This window comes from Stegostoma tigrinum, chromosome X (genome assembly GCF_030684315.1).
Source record: "Stegostoma tigrinum isolate sSteTig4 chromosome X, sSteTig4.hap1, whole genome shotgun sequence".
NCBI classification, from domain to species: Eukaryota; Metazoa; Chordata; class Chondrichthyes; order Orectolobiformes; family Stegostomatidae; genus Stegostoma; species Stegostoma tigrinum.
Genome location: NC_081404.1, coordinates 12,176,826 through 12,194,271, shown reverse-complemented (window position 1 = coordinate 12,194,271; position 17,446 = coordinate 12,176,826). Strand labels below are relative to the sequence as shown.

Below are 17,446 nucleotides of genomic sequence, written 5' to 3'. Positions count from 1 at the left end.
ACAACTCATTTGGAAAGCAGTAACAGGATAGGTCAGAGTCAGCATGGATTTACGAAGGGGAAATCGTGCTTGACTAATCTTCTGGAATTTTTTGAGGATGTAACTATGAAGATGAACAAGGGAGAGCCAGTGGATGTAGTGTACCTGGACTTTCAAAAAGCCCCACATAGGAGATTAGTGAGCAAAATTAGGGCACATGGTATTGGGAGCAAAATACTGACTTGATTGAAAATTGGCTGGCTGACAGGAAGCAAAGAGTAGTGATAAACGGGTCCCTTTTGGAATGGCAGGTGGTGACCAGTGGGGTACCGCAAGGTTCGGTGCTGGGATCGCAGATGTTTACAATATACATTAATGACTTAGATGAAGGCATTAAAAGTAATATTAGCAAATTTGCTGAAGACACAAAGCTGGGTGGTAGTGTGAAATGTGAGGAGGATGTTGTGAGAATACAGGGTGACTTGGACAGGCTAGGTGAGTAGACAGATGCATGGTAGATGCAGTTTAATGTGGATAAATGTGAGGTTATCCACTTTGGTGGCAAGAACAGGAAGGCAGATTACTACCTCAATGGAGTCAAGTTAAGTAAAGGGGAAGTACAACGAGACCTAGGTGTTTTTGTAAATTAGTCAATGCAAGCAAGCATGCAGGTACAGCAGGCAGTGAAGAAAGCTAATTACATGCTGGCCTTCATAATAAGAGGAATTGAGTATAGGAGCAAAGAGGTCCTTCTGCAGCTGTACAGGGCCCTGGTGAGACCGCACCTGGAGTATTGTGTGCAGTTTTGGTCTCCAGATTTGAGGAAGGACATTCTTGCTATTGAGGGAGTGCAGCGCAGTTTCACAAGGTTAATTCCCGGAATGGCGGGACTATCATATGTTGAAAGATTGGAGCGTCTGGGCTTGTATACACTTGAGTTTAGAAGAATGAGAGGGGATCTGATTGAGACATATAAGATTATTAAGGGATTGGACACTCTGGAGGCAGGAAGCATGTTTCCGCTGATGGGTGAGTCCAGAACCAGAGGACACAGTTTAAAAATAAGGGGTAGGCCATTTAGAACAGAGTTGAGAAAAAACTTCTTCACCCAGAGAGTGGTGGATATATGGAATGGTCTGCCCCAGAAGGCAGTGGAGGCCAAGTCTCTGAATACTTTCAAGAAAAATATGGAAAGAGCTCTTAAAGATAGTGGAATCAAAGGTTATGGGGATAAGGCAGGAACAGGATACTGATTGTGGATGATCAGCCATGATCATAATGAATGGTGGTGCTGGCTTGAAGGGTCGAATGGCCTACTCCTGCACCTATTGTCTGTTGTCTATAGAAAAATTCTATTTGGAGATCCTGAACTTAGTGGTTGCTCTTACATTTTTGGACTGTGCTAAAGTGTTGAACATGGATAGATCCCTAGTTTTAACTAGTGTTAAATATTCAGAAAGAATATATTTTAGATGGCTTTTGGAACAGATGTCCAAAGCCTCAAAACAATTCTGGGAAAACATACAACCTCAGCAGCCTTCATGGCTGAAATGAGACATTCAACAAAGTATTAAAGAATTGCAGATTCAGTTGTAGCTGCATTGTGAGATCACCCAGACAATAGCCACAAACATCTACACAAAAGGAGAATGAAAACTAAAAGGAGTTAGGATCGAGGTACCTCTAGCAATTATAACAGAAATGAAAATTGGGGAACTAAAACAGAAGAATGAACCCCAGGAATGCCAGGTGAATGGTCAAGAGGTGTTTTAGATGTAATTCAAAATACCACTTTGCAGCATCCTAAATGAAACAATAGGTTTTTTTTTAAATTACACATGACACACTTCATTCAGAAAGGGACAATTGTGCTACTGAGCAGGCAGAGGGAATTATACAAAGGAACTTAAGCCAGTAATGAATGTTTTAGTCATGGACTCATTCAGTTGTGCAGTTTTTGATAGTGGATACACATCCACAGTGTGTAGAGTACAAAGAAAAGAAGAACAAAGAACAGTACAGCACAGAAACAGGCCCTTTGGCCCACCAAGACTGTGCTGACCCATGATACCTTTCTAAAATAAAAACCTTTTGCCTTTATGTGCTCTGTATCTCTCTAATTATTCATCTATCTGTCAAGATGCCTCTTAAACATTGCTACTGTATCTCCCTCCACCACTTCCTATCACAGGGCAGTCCGGGCACTTACCACCCTCTATGTAAAAGAAAAATTGCCTCTTACATGTCCTTTAAACTTACTCCTTTTTGCCCGAAACCTATGTTCCCTAGTAACTGACAATTCGGAAAAACACTCTGGCTATCTGTTCTATCCATTCCTTGCATAATTTTGTAAACTTCTGTCAGGTTGCCACTCATCCTTTGAATGTTCAAGTGAAAACAAACCAAGTTTGTCCACCTCTCCTAATAGCTAATACCCTATAAACCAGGGGACATGCTGATAAACCATTTCTGTACCCTCTCTGCAGCCTCCTTCTGGTAGTGTGGCAACAATAACTGTACACAGTATTCTAAATGTGGCCTAAGTTCTATCTGGCTGCGACCTGCCAATTTTTATACTCTTTGCCCTGAACAATGAAGGCAAACATGCCATATGTCTTTTTGACCACCTTATCCATTAGTGTTGCCATTTTCAGGAAACTGGAGACTATGCCCAGATCTTGTTGTAAGTTGATGCTAGAGTTCTAAGAGTGCTGCCATTTACTGTATACTTCCCTCCTGCATTAGATCTTCCAAAATACATCATCTTGCATTTGTCCAGATTAAACTCCATCAGCCATTTCTCTGCCCAGGTGTCCAGCCTATTTATAGCCTGCTGTATCCTCTGACAATCCTCCTCACTGTATACAGCTCCCCAAACTTTGTGACCTATGCAACCTTTCTAATCAGGCTACGTTACCCTCCAAATCATATACTAACAACAAGGGTTCCAGCACTGATCCCTGTAGGACACTACTAGTCACAGATCTCCATTCAGGACAACACCCTTCCACTGCTCCTCTTTGTATTCCGTGACTGAGCAGTTCTGTATCGATCTTACCAGCTCATCGCATATCCCATGTGACTTCACTTCTTGTGTCAGCCTGCCAAGAGGCATTTTGTCAGAAGGCCTTGCTAAAGTCCATATAGACAACATGTACCGTCCTGCCCTCATCAATCATTTTTGTCACTTCCTCAAAAACTCAATCAAATTTTTGAGACACAACCTTCCCCACACAAAGCCATGCTGCCTATTGCTAGTAAGTGCACATATGTCCAAATGTGAGTAAATCCTATCCCTAAGAATCTTCTCCAATAATTTTCCTGCCACTGATGTAAGGCTCACAGGCCTGTAATTTCCTGGATTATCCCTGTGGCCCTTCTGAAACAGGAACAATGCTGCTATTCTTTAGTCTCTGGGTCCTCTCCTGGAACTAAAGAGGACAGGATCCCAGCAATTTCCACACTTGTCTGCCTCAGTATTTTGGGATAGATTCCATAAGGTTCTGGGGACTTATCTACCTTAATATTTTTTAAGACAACCAGTACCTCCTCCTTTTTGATATTGACATGACCTAGAATATCAACGTACCCCTCTAGAGACTCACCATCCACCGTGTCCTTCTCCTTTCTGAATACTCATGCAAGGTATACATTCAGGACCTCACCCACTTCTTTTGGTTCCATGCGTAAATTCTCTACTCTGTCCTTGAGTGGACCCACGCTTTCCTTAGTTATCCTCATGCTCCTTATATATGTATATAATGCTTTGGGATTTTCCTCAAACCTGTCTGCCAAAGGCATTTCATGGCTCCTTTTAGCCCTCCTAATTCCTTGTTTGAGCTCTTTCCAACTATCTTTGTATTCTTCGAGAGCTGTGTCCGTCTTCAGTTTTCTAAACCTAATGTGTGCCTCCTTTTTCTTTTTGACTAAACTCTCAATTTCTCTTGTCAGCCAAGGTTCCTGAACCTTGCCATCCTTATCTTTCACTTTCACAGGAATATGCTGGTCCTGAACTCTAATCAACTGGCCTTTAAAAAGATGTATATCCAAGGGAAGAAACAAACCAGTTAAGAAGTCTGATTGGACAAATAAACTGATTAGCATCAGGTCTAATCTGAATGGACAGTTATGGTGTATTGGAACTGAATACTACAATGAACCATGTTACTGTTGAAAAAGTCTTGAGAGCAAATGAAACATTAACAAAATTAAGTTCACATTTGCACAAAAATGCACACTCAATTTTCAAATCTGATGTGACCCAGAATATATGAAACTGGTCCTTTTTAGCACCTGGTGCACATGCAAGGCCTCCAGATGGTTATTCTGGTGTGGCAGGGTTTATCATATTGTTATATAAACAAAAGAACTGCAGGTGCTGGAAATCTGAAACAAAAACAGAAATTGATGGAGAAACTCAGCAGGTCTGGCAGCATCTGTGGAGAGAAAGCAGAGTTAACATTTCAAGGGTCCGGTGCCCCTTCTTCAGAACTGCTGAATTTCTCTAGCAATTTCTGTTTTTGTTTCATCATATTCTTGATGGAAAATAATGATAAATGTTGTCCATTGGCCTGGGAAGCCAAGGAATCAAAAAGGATAGTTAAAGGTATCTTTAAAAGTACTGAAGCACTGGCACCAGTAGAAGCAATGAATATAGGAGGTACGTTTTTATGATATTCTGAAGGAAACCCCATTTGAAGGGAACTCTGAGAGAAAGATTGCCCCTAGGATCTTAGATAGGTAATCATTTTCATTGGGACAATGTTTCTTTGATACAGGTTATCACTAAGAAGAATTTGAAGGCCTTGCTCATGTGAAGGCATGTCAGAAGGCAAAGAGACATCCAACACAAAGTTGGTGGATGCAATTTGCCAATTTTTAGACAGTTTTGTGACTAAAGGCACTTGTTCAAATAAATTATTGAAGACCCTTAAAGAGGAACACCTGGTGGTATGAGGAGATACAAGAATGAAGTTAGTTTTGATGTTCAGCTGGCTTTGTGAAGGAACAGGATTTTTCTTTGAAGAAAAGGGGGATGCTGTGGAAGGGTGTATTGTCAAATACAATAGAATGTGAAAATAATACTTGGTCTATATTTTACTTGTTTCCATTGTTTGTCCATAAAGGTTTTATTTTGAAGTGGGGAATCTGACAGTATAGCAAAGGTTCAGTTTTTGGCTGTTGTTAATTAATTAATTAAATGAATGAGTAAATATAAAGGGGGAGCATGTGGTATTGGATGTGAATGAATTGTGTGGCTGAGGAGTCAAAAAACTCTATTGATTGGACAGTGAGTTCTATCTCACTCACAGGCTTATATCCAAGTTGACACTCTTCTTAATTTCTTTTGGTTCACTTGCATAGCCTGCATAGTGAACTATTCACGTTCCCCTGTTTAGATTCAATTGTGAGCTGTTTACTTTTTTCTTGTTTAACCTCAAGTGTAAGCTGTTTACTTTCTCTTGTTTAAATTCTAATGTGAGCTATTTATTTTCCTTTAGTTTAAATTCTAATATGAGCTATTTACTTTCCCTCTGTTAGAACTTTCCATTATGAGCAGTTTACTTTCTCCTTGTTGAAACTCTACTCTATCCAGTTTACTTTCTTCTTGTTTAATCTCTATTGTAAACTGCTTGCTTGTTCCTCAAGCTCTAATAGGAACTATTTACTTTCACCTTGCTGAAACTTTCCATTGAGAGCTGGTAATTTTCTCCTTGTTTAATATCCATTATGAATAGCTTACGTGCCCTTTGTTTAAACTTTATAATGAGCAATTTGCCTTTTCCTTGTTTGAACCCCATTGTAGCTACTTTCTCCTTGTTTTATCTCCATTGTGAGAACATAAGAACATGAGAAATAGGAGCAGAACTAAGCCATCTGGCCTGTCAAACATGCTCCATCATTCAATAAGATCATGGCTGATCTCCAGTTACCTATGTGCTCACCATAACCCCTAATTCCTTTACTGTTCAAAAACCTCTCTATCTTTGCCTTAAAAACATTCAGTGAGGTAGCATCAACTGCTTCACTGGGCAGGGAATTCTACAGATTCACAACCCTTTGAGTGAAGAAGTTCCCCCTTATTTTGAGGGTTGCTACCTAGTCCTAGTTTCACATGCCAGTGAAACAACCTCCCTGCTTCTATCTTATCTATTCCCTTCATAATTTATATAAGATCCCCCCTCATTCTTCTAAATACAAATGAGTATCGCCCCAGCCTACTCAATCTATCCTCATAAGCCAACCCTCTCAACTCTGGAATCAACCTAGTGAACCTCCTCCTTTTTTAAACAGTGCTGTTGCATTTGTTGTTTTACAATCTGCAGGAGCCATCCCAGGAACTGAATGAATTTTGGTAAATTACCATGAGTACGTTGTGATTTTTCCTGCCATCTCTTTAAGCACCCTGGGATGCATTCCATCTTGGCCAGGATACTTGTCTAGATTTAGCAAACCCCCCACCCCCCGCAATTAGCCCAATGCTACCTCTTTAGTGATAATGTTCGTGTCTAGGTCCTCACCTGCCAAAGCCCCTTATTATCAATTATTCATGTGTTATTTATGTCTTCCACCATGAAGATCAACACAAAATACCTGTTCAAAGCTTCGGCCATTTTCTTACTTCCCACGAGCTGTTAGCTTTTTCCTTGTCTGAATTTCCATTGTGAACTGTTTGACTTTGCGGCTTGCCACCACCAGCAAAATGTTCATTATGAGTAGTTTTATTGCTTATAGTTTGTAAGATCTTTCTTTTGGGTTGATAGTTTGTAAGGGCAATAACAGAGGTTCTGAGAAGAAGGGCCTGTGAGTAATTAATATTTTTTGATTTTCAAAGGCAATCTAATGGATGATCAGCAGATAGAGTAAGGGAACAAGGCAGGCAGTATAGAAACCCACTATAGTCATTCCCCAGCAGAACAGATATACTGCTTTGGATGCAGTTGGGGAGGTGGGGAGTGGCTTTTCAGAGGAAAGTAGAAATAGCCAAATTCATTGCAGTGCAGTTAGCTCTGTTGCAGAAAAGAGGAAGAATAAATGTGTGAGGGCAATAGAAATCTAAGAAATAGGAACAGAATTAGGCCATTCAGCCCATTGAGTCTGCTCTGCCATTCAATGCGATTATGGTAGATCTGATAATCCTCAGCTCTACTTTCCTGTCTTTTCTCTTTAACCTTGATTCTCTTATTGATTAAAAAATTGTTTATCTTAGCCCTGAGTATATTTAATGACCCAGACTAGACAGCTCCCTGCAATAAAGAATTCTACAGACTCTCTATCCTCTGAGAGAAGCCATCCTCCTCATCTCTTCTTAAATGTACAAGGTGTTATTTTGAGATTATGCCCTCTTGCCCTAGATTTGCCCACAGCGGAAACACCCTTTCCACATCTACCCTGTCAGGTTCCCTAAGAATCTTGTATGTTTCAATATGATTATTTATCATTCTTCTAAACTTCAGTACAGGCCCAAGCTATTCAACCTTTCTTCATAAGACAGACCCTCCGTATCTGATATCAACCCAATGAACTTTCTCTGGACTGCCTTCAATGCCAGTATATCTTTCCTCAGATAATGGGCCCAAAGCTCTTCATAGTATTTCAGCTGTAGCCTGACTAGTGCCTTATATCGCTTTAGCAAAACCTCCCCACTTTCATACTCTATTCCCATTGAAATAAAGGCCAACATTGCATTTGTTTTCCCTATTACCTGTTGAAATTTAATGCTAGTTTTTTTTTGTGCTTCCTGGATGAGGAGTCTCAAATCCATCTTCTGTAGCATTCTGCTACCATTGTTCCATTTTAATAATATGCACCTCCTCTATTCTTCCTGCCAAAGTACATAACCTCACTGCTTCCTCACTGCTTACCTTCCCACCTATTTGAATGTCATCTGTTATCTTGGCTATTGTATATTCATTTTCCTCATCCAAGTCATTACTACATATTGAAAAAAATTGTAGTCCCAAAAATAATACTCATAATACAACACTAGTTACAGGTTGCCATCCTGAAAATATCCCCCTAATCCCATCACTCTGTCTTTTAATATTTAGCCAGGCCTCTATACATGCTTATATACTGCCCCCAACACCAAGAGTTCTTATCTTATGAAGTAGCTTAATGCATGGTATCTTATCAAATGGCTTCTAAAAGTCCAAATATATTACAACCACTGCTTCCTCTTTAATACTGCTTGTTGCCTTCTTAAAAATTCTACAAAATTTGTCAGGGGTGATTTCCCCTTTCACGAAGCCATGCTGACTCTGTGTGATTTCTAAATGTTCGGCCCTTACATCCTTTATAATAAACTTTAATATTTTCCCAATAACAGATTTTAAGGCAACTGGCCTATTTCTTGTGCCCCATTATTTTGGTAGTTTTCAGTCCTCTGGGACTTTCCAGAATCTAAGGATTCTTGGAAGCTTACTTCCAATGCATTCACTGTCTCTGTAGTTACTTTCTTAGCAGTCTAATGCAGGGACTTATCAATCTTTAATCCCATTAATTTACCTAACACTTTTTCTCATGTGACAGTTATTGTGTTTATTTCTTCTCCTTCTTTTGCCCCCTGATTATTTAGTAATTTTCAGATTCTATTAGTGTCATTTACTGTGAAGACTGATACAAAGTATTAATTCATCTCCTCTGCAATTTCCTGGTTCCCCATTATCAATTCCCTAATCTTGTCCTCGAAAGGGCTTATGTTCACTTTGGCTTCTGTCTTCCTAAGCATATATTTAAAGAAGCTCTTGCTGTCTGTCTTGGTAACACTTGCAAGTTACCCATCAGGACTTTTTTACTTGTCTTTTTTTTTTGGTTGTGTTTTGTTGGTTTTTAAAACCTTTCCTGATTATCTGGCTTGCCACTAATCTTTGACACATTTTATATTCTTTTTCTTTCAATTTGATGCTATCCTTAGCTTCCTTGGTTAACCAAAGTTGTCTTATTATTTTCCTAAAATCCTTCTTCCTCCTTGGAATGTGTCTTTGCTGCGAGCCATGGACTATTTTCTTAAATATCCGCCATGGTTATTTGACCATCTTTGCTGTTAAACTCCTTTCCCGGTCCATTCCAGCCCAGGTGGGGGGAGATGGGAAGAACGAAGAGGAAGCAGAAGAAAGAGAAACAAGGGCAAAAACAAAAGACAGAGTGGGAAATAAGAGAATTGATAGGCAGAAATTAAAAGGCAAGAACAAAGCAGGGCAAGAATGAAATAGTGCAAAATAATGAATGGGACTAAGAATGTTAAAAAGACAAGCCTTAAGGCCTTGTTTCTCAATGCACAAAACATTTGCAGTAAAATGAATGAATAAGTTGCACAAATAGATATAAATGGGTATCTTATTTTTGGGATTATGGAGGTGTGGCTAAAGGGTGACCAGGGATGGGAACTGAATATCCAGGCTATTCAGTTTTCAGGAAGACATATGAAAAGGAAAAGGAGGTGGGGTAGCATTGCTGGCTAAAGAGTAATTAAGGCATTGGTCGGTAAGGATATTAGCACCAGTGAAGTGGAATCTGTATGGATGGAGCTTGGAAATGCCAAGGGGCAGAAAAAAGAAGCAAGGTTTGAATATAGACATGGAAACTGTTGTGCTAATGTTGGGGACAACACTAAGCAGGAAATCAGAGATGCAAGCAATAAAGGTACAGCTGTAATTATGGGTGGCTTTAATCTGCATATCCATTGGGCAAATTATATCAGTAACAATACAGGAGGGGAGTGTGTACCAATTGGTTTTCTGGATCAATTAAGTTGAGGAATGAACTAGAAAATGGGCCATATTACATTGGGTGTTGTGTCACTGAGAAGGTAATAATTGGCAATCCACTTGTGCAAAGTCCTTCAGGGAAGAGTACCTATAATATGATAGAATTCTTCATTTAAGATGGAGAGTGATATAGTTGATTCTGAGACAAGGTCCTAAACCGGAAAAAAGGAATCTGTGACGATATGAGGTGCAAGCTGGCTATGGTATATTGGGGAATGTTACTCAAATGTATGATGATGGATAAACAATGACAGATGTTTAAAGAGTACATAGAGGAACTGTAACAATTGATCATTCCTATCTGGCACAAAAATAGAAAGGAGAAAATGGTCCATCCATGGCTAACAAGGGAAATTAGGGATAGTACTATATTCAAGGAAGGGGCATACAAAATGACGCAAAAAAAACGCAGACCTGAGGATTGGGAGCAGTTTAGATTTCAGCAAAAGAGGAGAAAGAGACTTTTTAAGAGGGGGAATGTAGAGTATGAGATTAATCTTCCAGGAACATACAAACTGATTGTAGAAGCTTCCATAGGTATGTGAAGGGAAAAAGATTAGTTAAGATAAACGTAGATCTGTGACACAAATAGGGGAAGCTATAATGGGGAACAAAGAGATGACAGACAAATTAAATAGTTCTGAAAAAGCATCACTGCACTCAAGCTGTTAAGTCTGCTTGCCCTCCACAAATGATGCCAGACTTATTGAAGTTCTCCAACAATTTCTGTTTTTCCTTCAGTTTTCCAGCATCCACAATTCTTTGTTTTAATGAAATACGTACATCAGTTCTGCTTTCACAAAGGAGAACACCAATAACATTCCAAAAATTTTGGGAATACAGAGTCTCATGACAGAGAGGATGTGAAGGAAATCAGTATTAGTAGGGAAATGGTGCTGAGGAAATTGATAGGATTAAAGGCCAATGAATTCCAGGGCCTGATAATCTACATCCCAGAATACTGAAATAAGTGACTGTAGAAATAATGGATGTTTTGGTGGTCATCTTTCAAGATTCTGTAGATTCTGGAACAGTTCCTATGATTAAAGAGTAGCACATGTAACCCACTATTTAAAAAAGGGAGTTGGAGAGAAAATGGAATTACAGACTGGTTGGCCCTGACGTCAGTAGTAGGGAAGATGCCGGAGTTCATTATAAAAGATTTAATAGCAGAGCACTTGGAGAACATTGACAGGATCAGACAGTCAGCATGGAATTATGAAAGGGAAATCATGTTTGACAAATCTAATGGAGTTTTTTTAAGGATGCATCTAGTGGAGTTGATAAAGGAGAACCAGTGGATGTATTTTACTTAGAATTTCAGAAGGCTTTCAATGTGGTCCTACATTGGAGATCAGCGTGTATAATTAAAGTACGTGGGATTGGGAGTAGTGTACTGACATGGATAGAGAACTGGATGGCAGTCAGAAAACAAAGAATAGGAATAAACAGGTCCTTTTCCAAGTTGCAAACAGTGACTGGTGGGGTACCACAGGAATCGGTACTAAAACATTAGTTATTCACAATATATATTAGTGATTTAGATGAGAGAATTGAATAGAATATCTCCACGTTTGCAGACAATAGAGAAGTAGGTAGGAAAGTGAACTGTGAGGAGGATACAGAGGTGCTTCAGTGTTTTTCAGAGAAGTGAGTGAGCGTGCACGTGCATTGCAGATTAAGTATAATGTGGATAAATATGAGGTTACAAGGCGTAGAGCTGGATGAATACAACAGGCCAAACAGCATCAGAGGAGCAGGAAAGCAGCATCAGAGGAGCTTTCCTGCTCCTCTGATGCTGCTTGGCCTCCTGTGTTCATCCAGCTCTACCCCTTGTTATCTTGAATTCTCCAGCACCTGCAGTTTCCACTATCTCTAAATATGAAATTATCTGCTTTGGTAGCAAAAACAGGAAGGCAGATTATGTTGTGAATAGTGACAAATTGGGTAAGGGGAAGTGCAACAAGACTTGGGTGTCTTTGTATACCAGCTATTGAAAGTAAACATGTAGGTGCAGCAGGTGGCAAAGAAGACAAACGGAATGTTGGCCTTCATAGTGAGAGGATTCAAGTAAAGGAACATGGATGTCTTGCTATAATTGTACGGGGCCATGGTGAGACCACACCTGGAGTATTGTGTGTGATTTACGTCTTCTTAGGAAGAAGATGGATGCTCTGCCTATTGGGGGGATGCAGCAAAGATTTACCAGACTGATCCCTGGGGTGGGAGGACTGCTGTATGAAGAAAGATTGGATCAGTTATGGCTGTATTCACTGGAGTTTAGAGGGATATAGAATTTCATAGAAACCTATAAAATCCTAATAGCACTAGACAGGATGAATGCAAGAAGGGTGTTCCCAGTGACCAGGGAATCCAGAACCAGGTGTTACAGTTTAAGGAAATGGGGAGGCCATTTAGTACTGAGATGAGGAGAAATTTCTTTATCCAGAGAGCAGTGAAATTGTAGCTATGGTCAGCCATGATCATACTGGATGGCTAAATAAAATCAAAGAGCTGAATGGTCTAATCCTGCTCCTATTTTCCATGTCCTATGTTTTGCAGTTCATTTCTTTTTCAAGTTGCATTATGTCTTTTTGTCTTTCTAGAAATTTAGTTTCAAGCCCTTTTTTTAATGAGCTTGCTCTTTTGCTGCTTTTTTTGTCCCACAGCCTGATTTTGTGCTGTTTGTCTGCAATCTGGCTTCTTAAGCTGCATCATCATTCTTTGTGTGCCACTTCTTTGCTCCAGTTGTTTTATAAACTTTATTGTGCAACCTGTTTAGTTTTTGAAGCCGTTTCCCAGAAGCCCTGCTCTCTTTAACAACTTAATGTTCAACAGCTTATCTCCAATTTAGTTTTGTCTGATTTATTTTAAAGACCCAATTGCAATTTTATTTTCTTCTTAATTGTATCAAATCTCTGCATTGCTCCAATGCTCTCAGGTATTCAGTCTGCCTTTACTTTTCCACCCCGCACTTTCGTTGCTGTGCCCTAACTACCTGTGTCCGTCACAGTTCCGGACCACATTCTCACACGCGTGGCACACTTTGCAAATGGTTGCCTTCACTCCTTTTATAATGGATCGTAAAACATCATAGTAACAGCAAAATACAATCACCAGAAACTGCAATTTTGACAATCACTCTTTCAGAAACATGAACAAAGCTATGATTGTGACTTGTATCTTGAACAGCAAGGACAATCAAGTACAGGAAAGATGTTCCAGATGACTGGGGAATCCAGAACCAGAGGTCACAGTCTAAGGATATGGGGTATGGAGGAGGTCACTTAGGACTGAGATGAGGAGAAATGTCTTCACCCAAGAGAATAGTGAGCCTGTGGAATCCTCTGTCACAGAAAGCAGTGCAATTCGCACCAAAATCAGAGATGTTGGATGATGCCCATTTACAAGTTGGCAGAGAACTGTATTATTACAAACCTAATTCACCAGAAGATTGATGTTAACCAATAATTAAATTGCTGTAAAATGTAAGCGATCACTTTCCACCAACATATATACATCTTTAAAATCTATTTTTGCAAAAAGATCTCTGGCATTTTCAGTGTTGGAGGTCAGTGGTTTGGAAAGGGATCAGCACCGTTATCTCTACAGATGAAATGGACCGTGGATTGAACAGTAACAGGAATTGAATTGTAACATGGAACTTTGAAATAACGATCTCATTTGTATAAAATATTAGCATGCAGATACAGCAAGTCATCAAGGTGGCAGATGTAATTTTGGCCTTTATTACTGGGAGGGGGTGAAATTTAAAAATTGAGCCGTCTTGTTACCAGCGTACAGAGTGTTGGTGAGTCTGTACCTGGAGTGCTGTATACAGTTTTGGTCTCCGTATTTGAGAAAGGGTGTGCAGCATTGAAGCCTGTTCAAAAGAGATTCATGAGGCTGATTCCTAAGATGAAGGGGTTGACTTATTAAGAACATGAAACAGGTCAGGCTGTTACGCATTAGTGTTCAGAAGAATGAGGATTGATCTTATTGAAACATACAAGATTCTGAGGGGGCTTGACAACGTGCATTACCACTGATGTGAACTGGAGTTTCCAAATTGCTTATTCCCACATGACACAGGCAATCTGTTCAAAAAAGACCTCAGTTGCCTGGAGGATGTCCTCGGCCTGTGAAGAGGGCTTTTGGAGTCAGGAGCACTTTGGCCCTGTGCACTGACTGAATAAACAGCCCAGATGTGGAAACATCAAGCTGCCTGCGAGTGATGTTGGGCCGGTGTGAAGCAGAAACGCCCTTACACGTTCATCTCCTCGCCGGTGCCCAGACCACAGCCGCACCAGCCCTCTGCTGTGTCTTACTATCTGCAATGAGCAGGCTCGAACTCTGGCCGGTTAGCAAAGGACAATCGCGCGTTACTGTTAAAACGGACAGTGCCGCTTTCGTGCATTTGGATCGTGTCAGTTCTCTCACAGCCTCCCAGTTCTCAATCCCTGTTATTTTAACTGGCCCGGAACTAGTGCCCCCTAACACCTCCTGTGAATGTTTTGTTGGCCAAGTTCTTTCTTAAACACAGTTACACCTGCCCCAGTGGGCAAACGGAAACCATGGCATGTATTACCAGTCTGCCCGCCTCGTTGTTGTGCAGGTTGATCAGATAGCGCAGATCCCGGCCCCTTTCGCTCGAGTCCACAAACTCGCGGCCGAAGACACGGCCGAAGTCAACGTTGTCGCTGCAGCCGCCCCAGTGCCAGTCGGGCCCGCCCGGTCCGCGCCGCCGGTAGTCGCAGGTACACGACTCGATGGAGCCTTCAGAGCAGGAGCGGGACACAGAGTGTGTTACCGCCGCGCTGGTCAGGGCGAAGATAAAAGCGGTCTCTCTGCAACCTGCAACAAGAAGAAGCGCGGAAAGCATGAGATGGAAGGACAGAGAGCAAGAATCAAACCGACAGATCCAGACACCGGACAGGGGGAGAGAGACGGCGGTAACCACGCATTGGAGAGCCAAGCCTCTCATACTAAGCAGTAGACAGAAGGAGCGGTACAGACTCGAGCGCGGAAGCAGAAAGAGAGAGATCCAAGCGGAATCCCACGGAAATACCCTCACCCTGAAAGAGAGGGGTCGAGAAGAAACGACATAGTGGGAGACAAGGAACAAAAACAGAAGTTGCTGGAAAAGCTCAGCAGGTCTGGCAGCATCTGTGAAGGAGAGAACAGAGTTCACGTTTCGGGTCCGGCGACCCTTCCCCAGAACTGGGAGCCCATATTACAGTGGGAGACAAGGACGTGAAGACGCAGAATGACACTGAGATTTGGAGACAGAGGTGGCAAAACAAGCACAAAAGACACGAGGATATCCGGAGAACATGACATACATGTGCAAAAGAGTGAGAGGAACACACACATACACACACTCTTATACACATTCACTCACTCTCACTCGCATTTGCTCCCATGCATTCACACACACACACATACATTCACTTCCACACGCTCATCCTCACACAACCTCTCATATCCACATTCACACTCCCTCATGCGCATGTTCACATGCTCAGTCTCACACATTCATATGCACTCATATTCGAAACACGCATTCTGACACACAGGCACGTTCACTCACACAAATACACACATGCTCAGTCTCACATTCACACACTCATATTCAAACTCATGCTCGCACACATTCACACACTCTCTCGCAGGCACTCGTTCACACAAATGCATTCACAGTCTCACATATACACATATATTGTCTCACACTCACACACATACATTCACACACACCCTCTCACATGTATTATGACACTCACTCACGCATATTCACTCACCCTCTCACACATATTCACACACACAGTCTCTCAGATGTATTCGCACACACATTCACACCACTGTCTCACCCTCACACGTGCTGTCTCACGTGCACATCCACATGTTCGGTCTCACACATTCTCACACATACGTTCACATGCTCAGTCTCTCATACGCGTTCACATTCTCACACACACACATATATTCTCTCAGTCACTCATTCTCATGCACAGTCACACACTTTCACATTCTCTGTCACACACGTATTAACATTCGTACGTATCCACATACACACACACATTCACGCACTCACTGTCTCTCACATTCACACACACATAAATTTATATACACACATTCACTGTCTCTCGCACACATTAATTCATGCACACATTCACACACTCATTGTCTCACGCGCACTCGCACTCATTCTATCTCACACACACATTCACACACATGCACACATGGACTCATGCTCTCATACATTTACATAACCACATTCACACAAACTTACATTCACATACTCCCCCTCTCACACGTTCACACACACATTCACACAGGCGCACATACTTTCACATAAACACACTCACCTTCACATACTCAACACAGTGTGTAGCCGGAGGAGCACAGCAGGTCAGGCAGCGTCAGAGGAGTAAGAAAGTCAACATTTCTGATCGGGACCCTTCTTCAGAACCCGAAACACCGACTTTCCTGCTCCTCTGATGCCACCTGACCTGCTGTGCTCCTCCGGCTCCACGCAGTGTTGACGCTGACTCCAGCATCTGCAGTTCTTCTTACCTTCGCATTCACATATTCTCCTTCTCTCACACATTCACAGACACGAACACACATTCATTCAAATATATCCACGCACACACACACACACACACACACACACACACATTCTCATACCCTCTCACAGACACATTCACGCACCCACACTGTCTCACACACGTTCACGCACTCACTGTCTCATGCACATTCACACAAACACATTCTTTCACAAACGCTCTCACACACATGCTCTCTGTCACACATTCACATATACACACACACATTCACACACAGTCTCTCTCAAATACATTCACAAACTCACCCTCTCTTGCACACTTAACCATGCATTCACTCCACGATCCTTTCTTTCTCTCACATGCATGGAAACGCTCTTTCACAGTAGGGAGGCAATGGCCAAGTGGTATTCTTGCTAGAATATTAGTCCCCAGAAACTCAGCTAATTTTCTGGGAACCTGGGTTTGTATCCTACCGAGGCAGATAGTGGAATATGATTTTTTTTTTAAATCTGGAATTGAGAATCTACGGACGACCATAAAACTAATGTCGTTTGGTGGAAAAACCCATCTGATTCATTAATGTCCTTCAGAGAAGGGGATCTGCCATTCTCACCTGGTCTGACCTACATGTGTCTCCAGACTTACGATATTGTGGTTGACTTTCAACTGCCCTCTGGGCAATTAGGGGCAGGTGAAGAATGCTGGCCTAGCCAGCGATGCCCACATCCTGGCATGATTGAAAAAAGTTCTCTGCTGCACACACATGCTGTGCCTCTCCAATTCTCACACGCTCTCACACTCAAACTCTCTCGTACAGTCACGTTCTCACACACATACTCACTTAGCAATCATGCTCTCTCAGACACACTATCCCTCACACTTTCTCACATCCACGCTCTATACGCACACACACATACATGCATACAATAAATAAAAACCTCAGTTCTGATGAAGGGTCACCGGACTTGAAACATTAACTCTGTTTTCTCCTCCACGAATGCTGCCAGACTTGCTGAGCTTTTCCAGCAACTTTGTTTTTGTGCATGCATACAATCTCGCTTACTCCTACTTAGGCTCTCACACACACACTGTCACACAGTCTCTCTCACTCACACATACACGCTCTCATAC

At 41.5% G+C, this 17,446-nt stretch overlaps 1 protein-coding gene across 1 annotated transcript in view; it reads right to left on the bottom strand.

Annotated features, from left to right (window-relative positions):
* Positions 1-17,446, bottom strand: part of wnt1 (wingless-type MMTV integration site family, member 1) — a 45,241-nt gene that overhangs the window by 25,487 nt on the left and 2,308 nt on the right. The window contains exon 3 of the mRNA XM_048523536.2: positions 14,338-14,603. Within this exon, the coding sequence (XP_048379493.1) occupies positions 14,338-14,603 (266 nt within the window). The remainder of the gene's footprint in view (positions 1-14,337; positions 14,604-17,446) is intronic.